At 41.9% G+C, this 21,591-nt stretch overlaps 1 protein-coding gene across 4 annotated transcripts in view; it reads left to right on the top strand.

Moving 5' to 3' along the window:
- Positions 1-21,591, top strand: part of kdm6a (lysine (K)-specific demethylase 6A) — a 317,166-nt gene that overhangs the window by 91,967 nt on the left and 203,608 nt on the right. For all 4 annotated transcript variants that reach the window (XR_015080830.1, XR_015080829.1, XM_086006692.1 and 1 more), the window contains exon 6: positions 17,816-17,936. Coding sequence is in view for 2 of the 4 variants with exons in the window: in XM_086006692.1 (XP_085862818.1) it covers positions 17,816-17,936 (121 nt within the window). In the remaining 2 variants the exon portion in view is untranslated. The remainder of the gene's footprint in view (positions 1-17,815; positions 17,937-21,591) is intronic.

Genomic DNA, 21,591 nt, shown 5'->3' with positions numbered 1-21,591 from the left:
ATGGGAACAAGATGCCAGTACAGGTTAGCGAGGAGCAGGGTGAAAGGAGGGTACGATTTCATACAGGAATAGGATGTGGGCAGTAGAGTTTGAGATCAGTTGGAGCTTCCATAGAATGAGGTTTGGGAGGCCTGCAAAGAGAGCGTTGGGGAAATTGAGCCCAGAGATAATGGTATGGGTGAGGATGAGGGCGAGGAAGTGACTCTCATTATTTCCTTTATCCCTGGTTGTCACACTATTTATCACACCTAGCTGTGACGTTTCTACCATTGTTTTACAATTACCCATCTCCTATACTAGGGGTATCCAAGCTTGTGTCTTTGTAGGGTACATAAATGCATAACGTGGAACCTCAGGTCATATAAAGTTGAAATGATATCCCCATTAATTTGCATATATCTTAAGCTGCAGATACGAATAGATCTTGCTGTTCTTATTCAGAACTCAAAGCTCCAGGCCCACAACAATCAACCGAAAAATCAGTCATTTACACTCGCGCTCCTCAGTACCCCCACCTTGTGCTCACATACCCTTAAAGCCACTGAGTGTTTTCAATCCTTCAAATAATTTGAGCATTGTGAACTGTGCAAATTGATGGCTGCTCCACGGATATTGGCCATTGACGTGCACAGAGGTGTCTGTGATCATTTTGAACATTAATGAAGTGTAAACTTACTGTTCATGAAGGCCATGGGATTGACCCCGACAGCCACATTGGTACCACCTACAACACCATACACTCAAGGGTTCCTGGCCACCTGATGAATGTTCTGCACCCTGTTCAGCTGATGCCTCCTTTCAGGTACTGGAGAGTTGCTAGTGTGAATTCCATTGGCTGAAAAAAAAATATTGCAACAGTACATTATTTGGTGAAACTATATTTGTTTCACAACCTGAACATTGATGGTGTAGAATTGTGAAGCAATAGGTGACCAAGCCTGGCCATTGGAGGATGCTATGGGATGCAAATAGTGTTTGCTGATGTTGTCTCAGGCTTATGGAAATGTGTTTTAAGATTTTGAGATTTAGATGTGGACAAGAGGAGTAAAGTATTTGGCATGAAGATTAGATGCAGTAACTTACATATTATATCAGTGGGAATCTTGTGTTCGAACTATTTTTTAAATTAAGGTGTTGCTCTTTAACAGTGTCTAATTGGAATTCTAGTTGCCACACTGCATACCCATGTTCAAGGATGGTATTAACCCAAAGAAAACTGCAAAGATTTGTGCATTTTGAAATTGTTTGGCATTTGTTTAATACAGCCACCAAGGTTCCAGACTCTGGCTTCACTCACCGTTTAATAGAAATGTAGGCACAGAGCCACACTAGTGCTATGAAAGCAGAAATTACACAAGGGCTTTGAGTAGAGTGAAATGTGTGGCTGAAGTTGTATGACTGATATGCGTAGCTAGTGTTTACCATTAGTTTTGAGTGCCTACAAATTATAGTAGTGATGGATTGAAGTATTTATGGGAACTACTGAAGCATTAATATACTCCTAAAATGTATGTTTACCGTTGTAAATTATGGCAGCTGTGTTGGATACCTATTCTAACAAGCACGTGGAAATATGTTAACCATTTAATTGTTAATATTTTTACTGAATAAATAGTGAACTTTAATGTAATGTCCATTGTATCCATACAATTACATTTTAGATTCTTTCTGTAATTAACCACTTTCAGATTTTGTTGTGACAGTTGTACCACACCCAATGGTTTGGGCTTGGGCCTCTTAAAACATCAACAACTTTATATAGCACCTTTGACGTAAAAAATGTCCCAAGATACTTTGCTGCAATAAAAATGGTGGCCCGAGCCAAAGAAGGAAACATTAGGATAGGTGACGACAAGCTTAGTCAAAAATGTGATTTTAAGGAGCATCTTAGTTGAGGGGACCGAGTGTAATATGTCCAAGTTTGCTGACTATACAAAGCTAGGTGGGGAAAGTAAGCCGTGAGGAGGGCGTAAAGAGGCTGTAAAGGGATATAGACCAGTTAAGTGATTGGGCAAGAAGGTGGCAGATGGAGTATAATGTGGGAAGTGTGAAATTTATCAACTATGGTAGGAAGAATGGAAAGGCAGAATATTTTAATGGAAAAGCAGAATGTTTTTTAAAAGGTGAGACGCCAGTAAATGTTGGTATTCAGAGATTTAGGTGTCCTTGTACATCGGGGTGGGCAATTATTTGGGCTGGAGGGCCACTTAACAAGTTTTGGTGAGCTGTTAAGAGCCACACACACGCAATGAATTATGTTAACAGCAGCTGCCATTAAAATTTGTTATGGCATTTATTGTATAAAGAACACTTCATGTCGTTTCCACACTTAATAAAAATAACACTTATTAACATGCTAACGAACATAATACAGGTTCATGATCCAACATGTTTGCCTGTCAGATTTGGGCGTCCATTGGCGGTCACAGTCGCCAATTTTTCTCACTCCACTACTAATTTTGATATGCACTGATTTACAGCCTCCAATAAATCTTTTCCTGTTGTCGTATCTTACTAATGAAGTTGAGGTCCTACTGACATCATAGACCATGATGTGTACCGCATAATGAGGTACCAGTCTGTTTCTGGCAGGAGCCCTGGCCACCTATTTCAAGGCCCCCTCTAAAATGACAGCGGACAGGAAGATGGCAGTAAGTTTGCCATTGTCAGTTTGGTCTCACTACCGCCTCAGTCCTGCCGGAAAAATGAGACACACGAACCAGAATTGGGCACCTATGTGTGTTAATTGAATATCTTTGATTTATTGCGGTGGATTATTTGCAAAGATAGCAGTTCTTTGACTCCTGAAATAGATTTCTGCACCTGTGAGCATACTCAATGAGGTCAGCATTTTAAACTATTCTCGCTCTTTCCAATGATCATAATGGACTATCAAAACAATTTTTGTAACTGGGCCTCCTGTAAAGATGGTTTCCTCCCCCAAAGCTGTTTCTCCCAGAATCCACTTCCTTAGCCATCCGAAACGCTCGAACACTGGATCTCTAATTGCCCACTCAATCTAGGTCTCTGTTTTATTGTGTACCCTGCTAATTTTCTCTGGCATATCTTCAGTAGTAAATGAGCTCTTAGAAGAATAGTAGCCTGACAATGAATGCTATTAGTAACTAATTCAAGGACACCTGGCCTGAGAACTGCCTGAATCAGACAATTTTGCAGAGATGAGGTCCTTGATTTGCCTCCTGCATCCAGAAACACCTAAATCTTGGAATTTAAAAAAAAATGCCGATTTGCACAAAATCAGTGTATTTTTCTCCCAAAAAATCAAGATTTAGGTATTCCATTGAGAACCACTGTGCAGGCTGGATAGAATCAGTTGGCAGGTTAGATACAGCTTGGATCATATTTTGCCCACCACTGTTGCACATGAATCGCAGAAAGTTAGCAAGCAATTAGGAAGGCAAATGATAGGTTCACCTTTATTGCAAGGGGGTTGGAGTATGTAAGTAAGGAAGTATTGCTGCAATTATATCATCATCTTATTAGGCAGTCCCTCGGAACCGAGGATGACTTGCTTCCACACTAAAAATGAGTTCTGAGGTGACTGATGAGTCCAATGCGGGACCTACAATCTCTGTCACAGGTGGGGCAGACGGTGGTTGAAGGAGCGGGCGGGTGGGGTTCTTGGGTTGACGTGCGCTCCTTCCACTGTTTGCGCTTGGCTTCCGCTTGCTCCCGGCGAAGAGACTCGAGGTGTTCAGTGCCTTCCCAGATGCTTCTCCTCCACTTTGTGTGGTCTTGGGCCAGGGATTCCCAGGTGTCGGTGGGGATGTTGCACTTTTTCAAGAAGGTTTTGGCGAGACCACATCTGAGTACTGTGTACAGCTTTGGTCTCCTTACCTAAAGAAGGATATGCTTGCCTTCAGAGGGGGTGTGACAAAGGTTCACTTGATTTGATTCCTGGAATAAGAGGGCTGTCCTATGACGAGAGATTGAGTAGAATGGGCCCATATTCTCTGAACTTTAGAAGAATGAGAGGTGATCTCATTGAAACGTATGATGCTGAGAGGCTGTTCCCCTGGCTAGAGAGTCTAGAACTAGGGGTCATAGTCTCAGGATAAGGGGTCGGCAATTAAGGACGAAGATGAGAAATGTCTTCACTCGGAGGGTTCTGAATCTTTGGAATTCTGTATCCCAGAGGGCTGTGGCTGCTCAGTCGTTGAGTATATTCAAGACTGAGATTGTTAGATTTTTGGGCACGAAGGGAATCGAGGGATATGGGGATGGGACGGGAAAGTGGAGTTGATGTAGCTGATCAGCCAGGACCTTATTGAATGACGGAGCAGGTTTGAGGGGCCATATGGCCTACACCGGCTCCTATTTTCTTATGTTGTGTTTCTTATCTTAAAGGAGCGGATGGAGATGCGGAGATGTTTAGGATGGTAATTCCAGAGCTTAAGGACGAGATTGGTGAAGGCACGGCTCGCGCTCGCTCTTTTTTTTTTCCTCTGTCTCTCTTTCCCCCGCCTGTCTCTTGTAGTAAAAGTGCCTTTAGGCAAGAGTGATCATAATATGATTGAATTTTATATTGAATTTGAAAGTGCTTTGGTTAAATCCGAAACTAGGGTCTTAAATCTAACAAAGCAAACTACGTAGGTATGAGGGGCGAGTTGGCTAAGGTAGATTGGGAAACTACATTAAAAGGTATGACCGTAGACCAGCAATGTCTAGCATTTAAAGAATTAATACATAATTTACAACAAATATACGTACATTTTAAGGCACAAAAACCCCACAGGAAATGTGGTCCAACCATGGCTAAGAGAAGTTAAAGATAATATTAGATCAAAGGAAGAGGCTTATAATGTTGCCAAAAGAGTAGTAAGCCTGAGGATTGGGAGGATTTTAGAATTCAGCAAAGGAGGACCAAGAAATTGATAAAGGGGAAAATAAAATATGAAAGTAAACTAGCGAGAGACATAAAAACAGACTGTAAAAGTTTCTATAGGTATGTAAAAAGGAAAAGATTAGTGAAGTAAATGTGGGTCCCTTACAGGCTGAGACAGGAGAAATTATAATGTGGGATAAGGAAATGGCAGAGAAATTAAACAAATACTTTGTGCCTGCCTTCATGGAAGAAGACTCAAAAATCTTCCCGGATATAGTGGCGAACCAAGGGTCTTGCGAGAATGAAACTAAAAGAAATTAGTATTAGTTTAAAAAAAAAAGTACTGGAGAAATTAATGGGACTGAAAACCGATAAATCCCCTGGACTCGATGACCTACATCCTGGAGTTTTGAAAGATGTGGCTATAGAGATAGTGGGTGCACTGGTTGTCATCTTCCAAAATTCCATAGATTCTGGAACGGTTCCTGCGGATTGGAAAGTAGCAAATGTAACCCCAGTATTGAAGAAAGGAGGGAGAGAGAAAATGGGGAACAACAGACTAGTTAGCTTGACATCAGTAGTAGGGAAAATGATAGATTCGATTATTAAGGATGTGGTGCAGGAAAGTGGAGTTGAGGTCGAAGATCAGCCATGATCTTACTGAATGGCGGAGCAGGCTCGAGGGGCCGAATGGTCTACTCCTGCTATTTCTTATGTCTGCCATGTCCCTCTCTCTCTCTCTCTTTCTTCCCTCCCTGCCTCGCTCGCGCTCTCTCTCTCTCGCGCCCCGCCCCCCCGGGCTCGCGCGCGCTCTCTTCCTCCCCTCCCCCCACACGCAGTCAAGTGAAACCTTTACTGAAGGGAGTAAGATGCACTAAAAAGCCATTCGATGGATACAATTATGTTACTGTGTATTTTTAAACAAAATTTTTTTACATTTTATTATGTTTCCAGTAAGGTTAATTTTTTTTGTAATTTGATTTGGTTCATCCAAAAATTTGATTTGGTGAAGGTTAATCTAGGAAAATGAAATGGGGAATGTGGACATAGAATTTACAATAGCAATAGTTGACACAACTGTGTGACCAAAAATCCTGACAACAGGAAGTGAGTGTTGCAGAGGAGAAGTGTGTGGAAACTCAAGATTTATGTATCGTTACTTTATTTATTCTGCTTTCCCTTTCTGCTTAAAAAAAAATACAGCTGGGTCTACTGTTTGTCCACAGCACACTGCATGCTAGTTGGGCTTTTCATATGGGAACACGAGTCTAGCTTCTCCTCCCCGCCCCCCAATAGCTTTTGTGGAAGTGCAGTATTCACTGCTTTTAACAATCAAATAATTAATTTTAAGTTTATGATGAGCATAAATATGCAGTAACATATAATCCAAAAGTTTGACAGCATCAAACAGGCTGACAGTTATTTTGGACATGAAGCCTTGAATTGATTGTCAGTTTTGTTTTATTCGTTTATGGAATGTGGGTGCCGCTGGCAAGGCCAGCATTTATTGCCCATCCCTAATTGCCGTTGCGAAGGTGGTGGGGAGCCGCCTTCTTGAACCGCTGCAGTCCGTGTGGTGAAGGTACTCCCACAGTGCTGTGAGGGAGGGAGTTCCAGGATTTTGACCCAGCGACGATGAAGGAATGGTGATATACTTCTAAGTCAAGATGGTGTGTGACTTAGAGGAGAATTTGGAGGTGGTGGTGTTCCCATGCGTCTGCTGCCCTTGTCCTTCTAGATAAAAGAGTTCGCGGGTTTGGGAGGTGCTGCTGAAGAAGCCTTGGCGAGTTGCTGCAGTGCATCTTGTAGATGGTTCACACTGCAGGCACGGTACGCCGATGGTGGAGGGAGTGAATGTTTAAGGTGGTGGATGGGGTGCCAATCAAGCGGGCTGCTTTGTCCTGGATGGTGTCGAGCTTCTTGAGTGTTGTTGGAGCTGCACTCATCCAGGCAAGTGGAGAGTATAGAAACATAGAAGATAGGAGCAGGAGTAGTCCATTCGGCCCCTCTAGCCTGCTCTGCCATTCAATGAAATCATGGCTGATCATCCAAATTCTGTACCCTGTTCCTGCCTTCTCTCCATATCCCTTGATCCCTTTAGCCTTAAGAAATATATCCAACTCCTTCTTGAATATATTTAATGAATTGGCCTCTACTGCCTTCTTTGGCAGAGAATTCCACAGGTTCACCACTCTCTGGGTGAAGAAATTCCTCCTCATCTCTGTCCTAAATGGCTTGCCCCTTATCCTTAGACTGTGACCCCTCGTTCTGGACTCCCCGACCATCGGGAACATCCTTCCAGCATCTAGTCTGTCTAGTCCTGTTAGAATTTTATAAGTTTCAATGAGATCCCCTCTCATTCTTCTAAACTCCAGCGAGTACAAGCCCAATCGACGCAATCTCTCCTCATACGTCATTCCTGCCAACCCAGGTATCAGTCTGGTGAATCTTCGCTGCACTCCTTACATGGCAAGAACATCCTTCCTCAGATAAGGCGACCAAAACTGCACATAATACTCAAGATATGGCCTCACCAAGGCCCTGTAGAACTGCAGCAAGACATCCTTGTTCCTGTACTCAAACCCTCTCGCTACGAAGGCCAACATACCATTTGCCTTCTTAACCGCCTGCTGCACCTGCATGCTTACTTTCAGCGACTGGTGCACAAGGACGCCCATGTCTCGTTGCTCTTCCCCTTCTCCCAATCTATTGCCATTTAGATAATAATCTGCCTTCCTGTTTTTGACACCAAAGTGGATAACCTCGCATTTATCCACGTTATATTGCATCTGCCATGCTTCTGCCCAATCACCTAACCTATCCAAATCATCCTGGGGTTTCTCGGCATCTTCCTCACAGCACACACGCCCACCCAGCTTTGTGTCGTCTGCAAACTTGGAGCTATTACATCTAGTTCCCTCGTCCAGATCATTAATGTATATTGTCAATAGCTGCGGTACCCCACTAGTCACTGCCTGTCACTCGGAAAAAGAGCCGTTTATTCCAACTCTTTGCTTTCTGTCTGCCAACCAGTTCTCTATCCAAGTCAATACCTTGCCCCCAATCCCATGGCCTAGAAATTCAGTTGCTTGCGCCCAAAGAGGCCACTCAGAGGCTTTAGTGCCACTGGCCACAACCACCGTGATATTTAGCGGGGCGCTAATGGCGGCGTTAGCCTGTAGCGCTAATGGCGGCGTTAGCCTGTAGCGCTGCGCCGCCACCGATGACGTCATTGGTGTGCGCAGCGCCCCGCTACCACCCCGAGTGCCATATTAGGTCGCGGCCGCCTCTTCCGCGCCGGCCACAAATAGCGACCGGTACACGGGCCTACCTGTGGCGGTAGTGGGGCGAGTTAAGGTGAAGGTGCGGCCGGCCGCTTTTTCGGCGGCCGCCTGCCCGCACCTCCGCCCCCGGCCTCCTACACCTCCCCCCACCCCCCCCCCCCCCGCGGCATTGCCAGCTGTTTCCCGAGAGCCCGGCACTTCTCCTTGGTGCCGGGCTCATTTGCCGGCACTTGTGAGCGGGGATCGCGCTGTTGCAGGCACCTCCCCCTTAACAGTGGGAGGAAGGCCTGCAGTACCGCAGCCTGCCGTGCCGCAGCGGGTGGCGCTGCGGCACTTTGCGCACCGAAATTCAGTTTCAGCGCCCCAAGCGGGGCGCCGAAAGCCTTGTTTAGCGGCCAGCTTCCATTTGGGGCGCTGAAACTGAATATCCCGATGGCGCAAGTGGCTCCGCGCGCAGCGGTAATTTCGGCGCCCAGGCGAGCTTGGCGTCCCAAACTGAATTTTTAGCCCCATGTGCCTTAATTTTACACGCTAATCTCTTATGCGGGACCTTATCGAAAGCCTTTTGAAAATCCAAATACACCACATCCACTGGTTCTCCCTTATCTATTTTACCAGTTACATCCTCAAAAAATTCCAGTAGATTAGTCAAGCACAATTTACTTTTTGTAAAGCCATGTTGACTTTGTCCGATCCGGTCACTTTTTTCCAAGTGCTCTGCTATTGCATCCTTTATAATGGACTCTAGCATTTTCCCCACTACCGAGGTTAGGCTTACCGGTCTGTAATTCCCCGTTTTCTCTCTACCACCCTTTTTCAACAGTGGGGTAACCTTAGCTATCCGCCAATCCATGGGTACTGTTCCAGAGTATTGAATTTTGGAAGATGACCAGCAATGCATCTACTATTTTTAGAGCCACTTCCTTAAGTACCCTAGGATGTAGATTATCAGGCCCTGGGGATTTATCGGCCCTCAATCCCATCAATTTCCCTAACACCATTTCCCTACAAATATTGTTTTCTATCAGTTCCTCCCTTTCATTAGACCCTATGTTCCCCAACATCTTTGGGAGGTTATTTGTGTCCTCCTTTGTGAAGACAACCAAAGTATGTATTTAATTGGTCTTCCATTTCTTTGTTCCCCATTATAAATTCGCCTGATTCTGACTGCAAGGGACCTACGCTTGACTTCACCAATCTTTTTCTCTTCACATATCTATAAAAGCTTTTACAGTCAGTTTTTATGTTCCCTGCAAGCTTACTCTCGCACTCTATTTCCCCCCTCTGAATTTAATCCCTTTGTCCGCCTTTGTTGGATCGTAAACTGCTCCCAGTCCTCAGGTTTACTGCTTTTTTCTGGCCAATTTATATGTCGTCCTCCTTGGATCTTATGCTATCCCTAATTTCCCTTGTTAGCCATGGTTGAGTCACCTTTTTTGTTTTATTTTTATGCCAAACTGGGATGAACAAATTCTGTAGTTCATCCATGCGATCTTTGAATGTTTGCCATTGCCCATCCACCGTCAACCCTTTGAGTGACATTCCCCAAATCAATCCTACCCAACTCGCACCTCATACTATCGTAGTCTCCTTTATTTAAGTTCAGGACCCTAGTCTCTGAGTCAATTATTTCACTCTCCATCTTAATGAAGAATTCTATCATATTATGATCGCTCCTCCCCAAGGGGCCTTGCACAACAAGATTGCTAATTAATCCTTTCTCATTACATAATACCCAGTCTAAGATGGCCTGATCTCTAGTTGGTTCCTCAACATATTGGTCCAGGAAACCATCCCGTATACACTCCAGGAATACCTCCACAGTATTGTTACTAATTTGGGTTAGCCCAATCTATATGTAGATTAAAGTCACCCATGATAACTGCTGTGCCCTTATTGCATGCTTCTCTAATTTCCCGTTTAATGCCATCCCCAACCTCCGCATTACTGTTTGGAGGTCTATATACCACTCCCATTAATGTTTTCTGCCCCTTGGTATTTCTCAGTTCTACCCATACAGATTCCACATCATCAGAGCTAATATCCTTCTTTTCAATTGCGTTAATCCCCTCTTTAACCAGCAATGCTACCCCACCTCCTTTTCCTTTCTGCCTATCTTTCCTGAATATTGAATACCCCTGGACGTTGAGTTCCCAGCCTTGGCCACCCTGGAGCCATGTTTCCATAATCCCAATCATATATATGCATTTACCTCTATTTGCGCAGCTAATTCATCCACCTTATTACGAATGTTCCTCGCATTAAGACACAAAGCCTTCAGGCTTGTTTTTTTTAACGCTCTTAGATCTTTTAGAATTATTATTTACTGTGGCCATGTTTGATTTAAACCCTTGATTTCTCTGCCTGTCACTTTTGTTTTTCTCTTTCCTGTCTTTTGCTTTTATCCCTGTTTCCCTGCTCAGGTTCCCAACCCCCCTGCCATTTTAGTTTAAACCCTCCCCCAGAGCATTAGCAAACACTCCCTCTAGGACATCGGTTCCGGCCCTGCCCAGGTGCAAACCGTCCGTTTTGTACTGGTCCCACCTCCCCCAGAACCGGTTCCAATGTCCCAGGAATTTGAATCCCTCCCCTTGCACCATTCCTCTAGCCACATATTCAGCTGAAATATCCTTCTATTTCTACTCTGACTATTCCATCACACTCCTGACTTGTGCCTTGTGTCTATGGAAAGACTTTGGGGAATATGTTGGTATTTTGTTCTGGAAATGGAACAATGCTGGTATATTGGTGACTATTGAATTGGCGGTGGCATGCTAATTATACAAATGGTGTAGGGTACAGACTGCTTTTGCTATTCATTTTCAGTGCATAAATTAAAAATGAGTAAACTTAGTCAAGTAGCTATGTATGTGGAGATTTAAAATTAGTTTGAAGGTATCTTACTTGAAATTTAGTGTTTTCCAAAATATGTGCAGTTTGAACTAGAATTATTAGGTATTATTTTGTGTCTGCAGAAATTGAGTGCTTCAATTAAACAGTGGTCAAGGAACCCACAGCAGTGTGACAATTTTGGGCCTTGGATGAGGTTTGAAGAGAGCAAATTTCAGCCCTTGAAGTAATTGGTTCATCATTACTAGCATTCATTATTCACTTTTTTTTGAGCTTTATACAAGGTGGTCCTATTACAATAACCACCATCAGTTCTTCCTTGTTTTGTATCATAACTGATCATAATCAGTAATCCTGTGTTAATTCAGTTCATCATGGTATCAAACACCAAAATACCTAAACTGTTTTAAAGAAAAACTGTTGGTGCTAAGTGTAGGTCTCAAGGCTTCCCGTCTCCACAGCTGGGAATGATTTTATTTGGTCCTCAGCTGATAAGCCAGAAGTACTATCATATAGTTGTAAGTAGGTAGAAGTAAGGCAAAATGCTATTTTTCCACCCAGTTGTAAGTGCACCCCTGAACAGCTGTCTTTTAGAGAAGTATGAACTGTGGTCGTGGAGACACCTTGCCTGAAAAAAAACTTGCATGGTGATAAACAGCTCACATGATGGGAGGGAAAATTAATAAAATGTTTCAGAAGTCTTTAAATAAGGTAATGCAACAGTTCACAATTCAGCATTAAGAAACATTATTTCTTTCATTTAGGGGAACCGTTCTTTTTGCAGATATATACATTTCTCGGCTGTGCAGGTTTTGGCCACATGGTGTCACTAAATCACATGCTGTTTAGCCAGACTTTGTGGGTTTATATGAATGTGTATCTATCATAACTTGTGATTCTGGGCTGTAAGCATGATAGTACAACATAACAGTTTGATCATACCTGTAAGACTCCCATGTACCAAACGAAAGGATGGTCAACAGGCAAACTCTAAAGACACCAATGTAATTGAGGATACCCTCAGAAGATGCCGTGTACCTCTTTGATCAAGCATAAAATATACGTTGTATGATTTTGTAACCTTAGTCCTTTCCAGCATGACTTCCTCTACCAAAACAGAAAAAATAGTGCTTTTAAAATGGTTTCTGTGTAGAAATGGTATTACATGTTTTCATTGATTGTACTTAAATTTCATCCTGCATCAACTGTACTAAAAGAATAGCATACAAGATTTAACAGTGTGATTGAATAGCAGTAAAAGGAGTTGAATAAATTATCTTGTTAGGAACCAGACTGGAAACTCTAGGGATACAAATGACAGGAACAGGAGTAGGCCATTCAGCCCCTTGAACCTATTCTGCTATTCAGTTAGATCATGGTTGATCTGTACCTCAACTCTAATTACCCACCTTTGCTCCATGTCCCCAGATATCCATGCCTAATAAAAATCTTATTGATCTCGGTCTTGAAAACTTCAATTGACCCAGTATCTACAGCCATTTGGTGGAAGAGAGTTCCAGATTTCCACGACCCTTTGTGTGATTTCATTCTTAAATGGCCTAGCTTTAATTTTAAGCTTATGCCCCTTTGTTCTAGACTCCCTCACCAGAGGAAATAGTTTCTCTGTATCTACCCTATTGTATCCCTTTTATCATTTAAAAAAAAACCTTATGGATTACCGCTCAACCGTCCATAACTCAAGGGAATACAAACCAAGATTATGCAACTTGTCCTCCCAATTTAACTCTTTAAGCCCTGGTATCATTCTGGTGATTCTGCACTGTACCCCCTCCAATATAGCTGTCCTGAGGTTCGGTGCCCAAAACTGAACACAGTACTCCAGATGGGGTGTAAGATTCCGTACAACTGAAGCACCACTTCCTCACTTTTGTATTTCAGTCCCTTGAGATAAAGGCCAACATTACATTAGCCCTTTTGTACCTGTGCACTAGCTTTTAGTGATGTGTGTACATTGGAACCTATATCCCTTTACTCTTCCACAGCTCTTGGTGTGTCTCCATTAAGAAAACATTCCGATTTGTCTTTCTTGGATCCAAAGTGGATGACCTTGCACTTCTCCGCATTGAACTCCATTTGCCATTGTTTTGCTCACTCGCTTAATCTGTCTATGTCCCTTTGTAATTTTCTGCTTCCATCTACCACAACTTACTTTGCCTCCTAATGTAGTGTCATCTACAAACTTGGATGCACAACACTCCTTCATTCAAGTCATTGATGTAAATGGTGAAAAGCTGGGGTCCCATTACAATACCATGGGGAACAATACTTGTTGAATTCTGCCCATTAGAGAACATTCCCATTTACCCCTACTCTCTGTCTCCTACCTCCAAACCAATTACTAACACATGTAACAAAGCTACCTCCAATTCCATGCACTTTCATTTTTGTTAATCTCTTATCACATGCCTTCTGGAAATACATATAGGCAACATCCATAGACACTCCCCTATCCACCATGCTTCCCCAAAGAATTCAACTAGATTATTCAGATATGACCTACCCATCACCAATCCATAGTAAGTCTCTGATCAGCTGATAATTGTCCAACTGCTCAGTCACTCTGTCTCTGATAATAGATTCCAACAACTTCCTCACAACTGATGAGTCTGTAGTTACTTGGTGTCTCTCCCTCCCTCCCTTAAATAATTGGAGGGACATTTACAATTTTCCAATCCAAAGGTACAATTCCTGAATCTAGTGAGCTTTTGGAAAATTATGACCCAACACATCTGTAATTTCCTTACCTATTCCTTTTAATACCCTGGAGTGGAAACAATAAGGTCCTGGAGATCTGTCTAGTTTAAGCCCCATTATTTTCTCCATTACCATTTTAAAAAACTTATTAAATCCACAAACTTCCTCCTCTTGACTTGGCTCCCTTGTACTGCTGATATTTTGTCCTCTGTTCTCCACTGAAAATGGATACAAAGCACTCATACAAGCCTACCATTTCATCATTGTCCGTTATAGTCTTGCCTGGATCTGTTTTTAATGGGCCGACATTCTCCTTTCCACTCAATATATTCATAAAACCTTTTGCTGTTACCTCATTACTTGCTTTGTGTTCCTTTGTTGATTTTTATAGTCACCAGTCTGCTGGATTTCAACTTTCTCTTGCATTTGTGTAAGCCTTTTCTTTTAGTTTGGCACTGTCACTTACCTCATTTGTTGACCATTGTGGCTAAGTACACAAGTGGGGCCTTTTGTCTTTGAAAGGTATGTGCTCTGTTTTGTATTGCACTAAATACTTATTTGAATACTTCTACTGTTTGTAGGTTTACCCATTAACAGTTCAGCCTAGTTTACTGTGGCCAATTTATTTCTCATCTCTAAAAAGTTTGCCGTACTTAAATTTAAAACCTTGGCTTGTGACTTTAACCCTCAAACCTAATATCAAATGTAGTCCTATTTTGGTCACTATTTACAAGATGTTCTCCTACCGTCAGATTGTTAACTAATTCTGGTTTAACACCAAAATCTAATGTGTGTTTGTTTGTAGATTCTGAAACATTGTTTTAGAAAACTGACCAGAATACATTCTAGAAATGCATTGATGTTACTGCTTGAATTGTTCTGCCTCTCCCAGTCTATGTGTAGATTAAAATCTCCCATTGTAGCCACATTGGTTTTGCTACATGCTTCCCTGGTCCCTGTATTTATACATTTCTAACCCAACCACCACCCCCCCCCCCCCCCCCCCCCAAAAAAAAAAAACTACTACAGGAGGTCTGTAGGCAGCTTATATCAGAGTATTGCACCCTTTTCTGTTCCTTTACTTTACCCATAGTGTTTCTAGAAGTCACAGTTGCAGTTTAGGGAGAACATGTCTTTGGGAGTCCCAATTTCAAATGGCAAGGGGTATGCTCTCCCTGCTGATGATTCATTTACTGTCATCCTGGTGCAGTGCATTGAAATCAAGCTCTTCACATAGCATGCCTACACTTAGGGCTATTGACAACAGCCATTGTCACTGTGCCTTCTGTGCAATTGTTCATGGGATGTTTACCATAAAGGAGTTGCAGGAATTGTGGCATTCTCCCTACATATTTGCACATGAAGTTGTTGAAAGCCAGCCAAATCACTGAGATTTAACCAGTTCAAGAGCAGGGTGTTGGGCAGTAGTTATAATGGACCAACAGTATGACAGTGGTCTAATACATAAAAGCCATGGTGAGCATGGAAGGACACTGGATGAGATACAGTTCCTGGTCTGTACAGGAGCATTGCAAATCTGGCACTAGTGCAGACAACAGTCATTAGCCCTGTTAGTGCAAACAGATGGAAATGAGACTGCAGACAGTGTTGTGTGTGGGGGGGGGGGGTGTTGGTAATAATACAGAAGAAATCTGGCATAAAGGGAAATAGCAGAGATTGCATGAGCACAACCAAAAGGATAGTCAAATTGCACTCAACAGTAAAGGGGCCATATTGAACTTTTATACTTGTGTTGTTCCTGTGCCCCCTCACTCTTTCTAGCAATGCTGTTCCTTCTCTTAAGCAACATATATATAAGCTTACTTTCCCCTGTTGTCAGTGCTGCCAACAATGCCATACCTGTATCTATATTGTGATCTTGCTATAAACAGTATCACTATAGGAAAGGATGATCGATTAGCTGCATTTTTTTTTTACCAGCTGTTCTCTTGAATACACTTGATTTAAAATTTGACTTTTCTTTGGAACAAACTGAAGCTCGGGTATATTTTATCCTCTCGTCTTAAAGCATTAACTCTTTGCACAGTCTGGTTCCACAAATGCCAGGCGCCATAAAGTACTATGCCCAAGTAACTACTGTTCTTGTGTGAGCATAGACAGGGAGTGTCTGCAGGTTAATCAACTGTTGAGGCATTGCAGCCAAGCGAGAACATGTTCTCCCCGATGCCCCTGCAGGCACAAATAGCAAACGGATGCAAAATTCCTGGGAGATTCCCACCTCCTTAACCGGGGATTGTCAAGGCTATTTGTATACCTCTTACACTTGCGTGTTGGCAAAGATCAATTAGTACAGCACAGTCAAAGGATCAGTACTGGTACTTTACTTGCCTATACGACTCATTTTAATACTATAATCAGCTAAGCATGAAGTGAGACCAGTTGTTTTATTCAAAATACGTTGTCTTTGCTCTTGCCTAGGTTGGTTCACACTGACCCTAGCCAAGAAGACGGGCGAGTGACTTTCACCAATGCTGCTTGAAACTGCTCTGTTGCTCCTGCTCTGTGGGGGAAGTGCCTGACTTCTGTTCTGCACTTGTGATCTTATAAATATTTTCATTCCTTAATTAATTTTGATTATTGGTTGAGGGAAAAATTCTCACCGAAATGTGCTAATCCAGATCTAGTCTGGTATATAATGGAGTTCCTGAGATAAAACTGAAATATTTTATTTTAGCTTTATTACTGTTATCTTGCTTTGTTCTTTATGATGATTTCCTCTGAAATGAACAATTAATTTTGTTTGACCTAATCTGAATGCAGCCTTCTATACAACAGTGAGCACCTGTGGCTTTTCTTTATGTTTGTACTGTTAAGCACAGATGGTGTTGAGTACAGGAGGTGAGCCAGTAGGTATTTATTCTGAAATCTGTACCAGCCTGAAGCTGTCACATGTATATGTTGTTGGGAGGATTAAGTTGCATCTTATCACCCAACTTGTAAAATTTGGAATGCATTTTAATTTGGACAGCAGGTGTAGCATTGTTGTGTTAATGTGAGAGCTTGAAACAAGGTTTATTCTCCAACTTTTTAAAAAGATTAGTATAGCTGAAATGGTTGAGCTGGGTAAAGAAAACCTTGATGAGGTCAAGGTATATGTACAATCTCCACCATCCCTACTACATCAGGCAAATGGCGCTAATAATTTGTTGTTACCATTGGTGTCAATTTCAAAAGTGCTGCTTAAACTGTATTCAGCGCGTCAACTATTTCAGGCAGTTCACGCAGCTGTTCGTACCTGCCATTAAGTCCTTTCAGGCAGCCTCGCCGCCTTCAATCACCCACGTGGCCTCTAGAACTCCTGCGAGTGCTGCTCACAAATAAGTACCAAAGATGAAAGACACCTTCCGTCACAACCTGCTGAAACTCGCGATTTATCTGCTATAGTGGCAAAACTGATCAGACTGCTGCATATTTCAACTGCGTTCAGCTCGCCATAGCTTGTCTGTAGTCAGAAATATTTTCTACGATTATAATTAAAAATAGAGAAGGAAAGAAGCTCCTTGTCGCTCCTAATTAGTTAAATTTGGTGCATATGCTGCTTTGGGGCATATTGTCCAACCAGGTTAAAGCGTATGTTTTAAAAAAAAAAAGCATGCTGTGGAATTTAATATTAATGCTTTATGCATTTCTATGAGCCACGGCCATCATATTTAGTTGCTTTATTTTACAGTGGCTGGGAGCAGGAGAAAGGTGGTGAGCCGGAGCTCCGTGTTTTTAAAATTAATTAGTTGCGTTGGCCCAGTGTATAGCGGGCAAATAGTGTTTGCATGAACATGCCCCCAATAAACGTTGGGGACTGTACTTCTAAAATAATATTTATTAAGTTTTACAGTTTAATAAATGTGACGTTAGCCAGAAGTTTGATGTTTCACTTTCAATGTTCAAAGCAATTTTTTCCCTATGATTTTATGTTTGAGGCATCTATGTTTTTCCAGAAATTCCAATCAACTTTAACTATTATTGTTACAGATTTTATGTTCGAAACAAACATTATTCTGTTATCCTGCTTATTATTCATGGGAGACAAGTTGTAAAGAAAGTGTCTCCTTTGAATAAATCTGAGACAAAGAATACTAAGTTATTTTTGTTCTATTTTCAGGGCAATTAAAGCATTTCAAGAGGTGCTTTATATTGATCCTAGCTTCTCTCGGGCCAATGAGATTCACTTGCGTCTTGGGTTGATGTTTAAAGTGAACACGGACTATGAGTCAAGTCTTAAGGTAGGTAAAGAAAAAAATGTAACTGCAGAACATTATTTCAGATTAAACCATGACAATACTTCCACTTCAGTTCCCATAATATGACAACATTTTGAAATTTTCACATACTTATTAGTCCTTTTGTGTATTAGAAAGCTGAGGTGCTGAATTCGTTCATATCAAATCTTTAGTCTTGCAGGAAACCCCCCTTTTTTCTTCATGTGCCTTTCCCCCAGAGAGAGATTTATTTTGTATTATGTATTAAGCACGTTAAGCCACATACCTGTTCCAGTTGTCTCCATGATTACTTTGGTCAGTTATATATGACAGGCTGCTTGTGCAGTAGAATCGGACTGTAGCTGGGTAGAAATGGGAACCCCTCGTTGCCTCATCTTACTTTGGCTGCAATGGTACTCAACTTATATACAGGAAAGTTTGGTATGTCCGGAAACCTCGATCTAACGGCAGAAATCAGCAGCCGTTTTGGTTAGGTTTTTTTTCCTCTCGCATTTTTTTTTAACAGTCAGGCTCTGGAAAGCGTCTCTGTAGCTTAGCAACAGCTTCAGAGAAGCTTCCAAGGTACGGGCCGAGTGTTTACAAGCTGCTGCTAAGCAACAGTGTTTGTTGTCGGATACGGAGATGAAAACCTCCGTATCCTTCAACATTAGCGCTGGTCTATCCGGAAATTTTGATAGATGGGCAGCAGCTCGGTCCTGTCGGTGCTGGATATCGCGAAGTTTCCTGTAATTGTTTCACTTTAAAGAGTACTTAAAAATATTCATTCCAGTGCAGCATTTACATAACCTTTTTAAAATGGGGAAATGAAATTAAAAATTGTATTAGCCATATTTCTCTAAATTAATTTCTCAGGTCTGTGCTATATCTTTCTTAAATATAGATAACCACTCATGGCAAATAACGTTGCTTATGATTAGAGAACAGCTAAATTGCGAACAAACTGACCTGCTTTTATCAGAGTCCTTTCAAGCTTGTATATGTGCAGAGGAAGCTGTGTATGTTTTTTGGAATGCAATCTATATTGTTTCATTGTAAGCAAGGAAGGCAAGTTTTTTTTTTAATGTGGTTTTCTTCTCAATTATTGATCAACACAGTACTTTCATGTGTTTCTTTCAATGTTGAACTCTTGGGGACAAAATACAGAAGCCAGTACAAAGTAAAATATTGTGTGCTATTGCAATTCTGAGTGGGATGATGGTAGTTGTTGTCAGCTGTGGCTCAGTGGGTAGCACACTCGCCTTTGAGTCAGAAGGTTGTGGGTTCAAGTCCCACTCCAGGGACTTGAGCACATAAATCTAGCCTGACACTCCAGTGCAGTGCTGAGGAAGTGCTACACTGTCGGAGGTGTCGTCATCGGAGACGTTAAACCGAGGCCCGTCTGCTGTCTCGGGTGGACGTAAAAGATCCCAAGGCACTATTTCGAAGAAGAGCAAGGGAGTTATCCCCGGTGACCTGGCCAATATTTATCCTTCAATCAACATAACAAAAACATTGCGGTTTGTGGGAGCTTGCTGCCGCGTTTCACACATTACAACAGTGACTTCACAAAGTACTTCATTGGCTTTAAAGCGCTTCGAGACATCCGGTGGTTGTGAAAGGCACTATATAAATGCAAGTCTTTCTTTTCTTTCTTTAGTGGCTTTAATGTATTAGAAGATATATTTTCGTGTAATTTTTTATAGATGGGAAGTCAATTAATTGTATTGTTATTGATCTAGAGTAATAGTGTTTATTGAAGATTTCTACAGTAGGCATCGTGTTTTGTACATTTTTTGAAAAATGGAAGCCAAGCTTTTGCTCCCTTTGGTTAGACTACAAGCAGCAACAGAGCAGCCATGAAATCAGGATTTATTTCACTGCTTGTTAGAAGAGTAGAATACTTTTGTGTATATGTACATTTTTTTTGAACAAAACTAGTTGAAAGAAAAGATACTGCAATCTGATTTCTGGAGTTAAACTGTATATTGAACATACAGATTGTAAATGTGCGTGCGCAGACGGTTAGCAACTTCAGGGACTTTCGGCTTCAAAGTATGTGTGTGAATTTTTTATTTATATTAAAAGGTATGACCGTGTGTGCCAGACTTTGCACCTTGTTACAGATGCAAGATATATATTTTTTAAAAAGCCACTCGAGCTGCGTGCCTCATTTCTAGAGTTGAAATTGATGAGTAACTTACAATTTCCAAAGTTGTCTGACCTAATAAATGATTGTGATATGATGTGAACAATAATTAGACTTTGTTGCCTTAAAGGGACACGGCTCTACTGTAGCAGAAAAATGCATTACATTATATAAAACCTCTTGTAAAGCGCATCCTCTGAGCAATGCACAGGAGACTTGCTACTGAATATGTAAAAATGGCACATCTTCAGAATTGCATTTAATGTCACATTTTGACAACTGGCAGGTAACATTTGCACCACATGGCCATCTCAAACAAGAGAAAGCCCAGCCATCTCGTTATCGCTGAGTGCTCCATATTCAACGTATTGGGTGTCACTGTTGACTAGAAGCTGAACTGGACCAGCCATATCCACACTGACTACAAGAGCAGAACAGAGACTGGGTACTTTGTGACAAGTGGCTCACTTCCTGACCCCTCAAAACCTCTCCGCCATCTACAAGGCTCAAGTCAGGAGTGTGATGGAATGTTCACCGCTCGCCTGGATGGGTGCAGCACAGTAACACTCTGAAAGCTCGACACCATCCAAGATAGAGCAGTTTGTCTGATTGGTGCACCTGCCACTGGACTCAATATCCATCCCCTCCGTCACCGGTGCACTGTGGCTGCAGTATGTATGATCTACAGAATGTGCTGCAGTAACGTATCATGGTTACTTTGACAATATCTCCATCCCTTGCAATCGCTACCTGTGGGAGAGACAAAAGCAACAATATTGTGGGGACATCACCTCCAATTCCTTGCAGTTGAAAGTGTCTTCAATGCATACAGTTACTGGACAATTAATTAAAGGTTCCAGGTTGCCATATAGGTGAAACAATTGAAGCTCCTCTTTAAAATATTTTTTTTGGGGTGCTCATGCAAGATTAATCCTCAATCTGCTGAATTAGCTGATCTCAGCTGGTGCAGTAGTGAGGCACTATAATTGGCCTCCAACGCCTTGGGTAAGAGAGGAGCAAATTGCCCGAAGTTCCAGCTCCTAATAACAATCCAAATACTTCAAGTGCAAATGTGGTGACATTGAGTGAGGGCTGGATTCAGTTGTGATGCTCCTTGTACCCATGGAATTGTCCCTAGCAAGGTGTTGACTTTAGGAGACTGGAAATATATATTTTTTAATGTTTTCTTTTGGAAAAGATAGAGATGATGCCAGTGTTTCTAGAAAATGGTAAAGATGTGTCTTTGTTTCCATTGGCAAAGTTTCTTGAGATTAGATCTTGCTGTTGATAAATTATTGCTCAGTTGATAAATTAGTCTGGTACTAAATCATAGAGAGCAGGAAAGTCCCAGGTTTGATTTGTGGTTTGTGTTGAAACTTTATCCCAGCTTGAGTCCTTGCCTTGGAAAGGGGGATAATTGCAGAGAAAACAAATGTGGGATCCATAGTTTCTTGGCTCAAACAAAGCTAGTCCATATCACAGTAGACCCTTTCTAGTGTTGCCCACTATGAATGGCACTTGAGTTGTCTGCCA

This window comes from Somniosus microcephalus, chromosome 14 (assembly GCF_052327205.1).
Source record: "Somniosus microcephalus isolate GS21.2 chromosome 14, FLI_Smic_1.0, whole genome shotgun sequence".
Lineage (NCBI taxonomy): Eukaryota > Metazoa > Chordata > Chondrichthyes > Squaliformes > Somniosidae > Somniosus > Somniosus microcephalus.
Note: the sequence above shows the minus strand (reverse complement) of the source record. Positions and strands in the feature narration are given on the sequence as shown.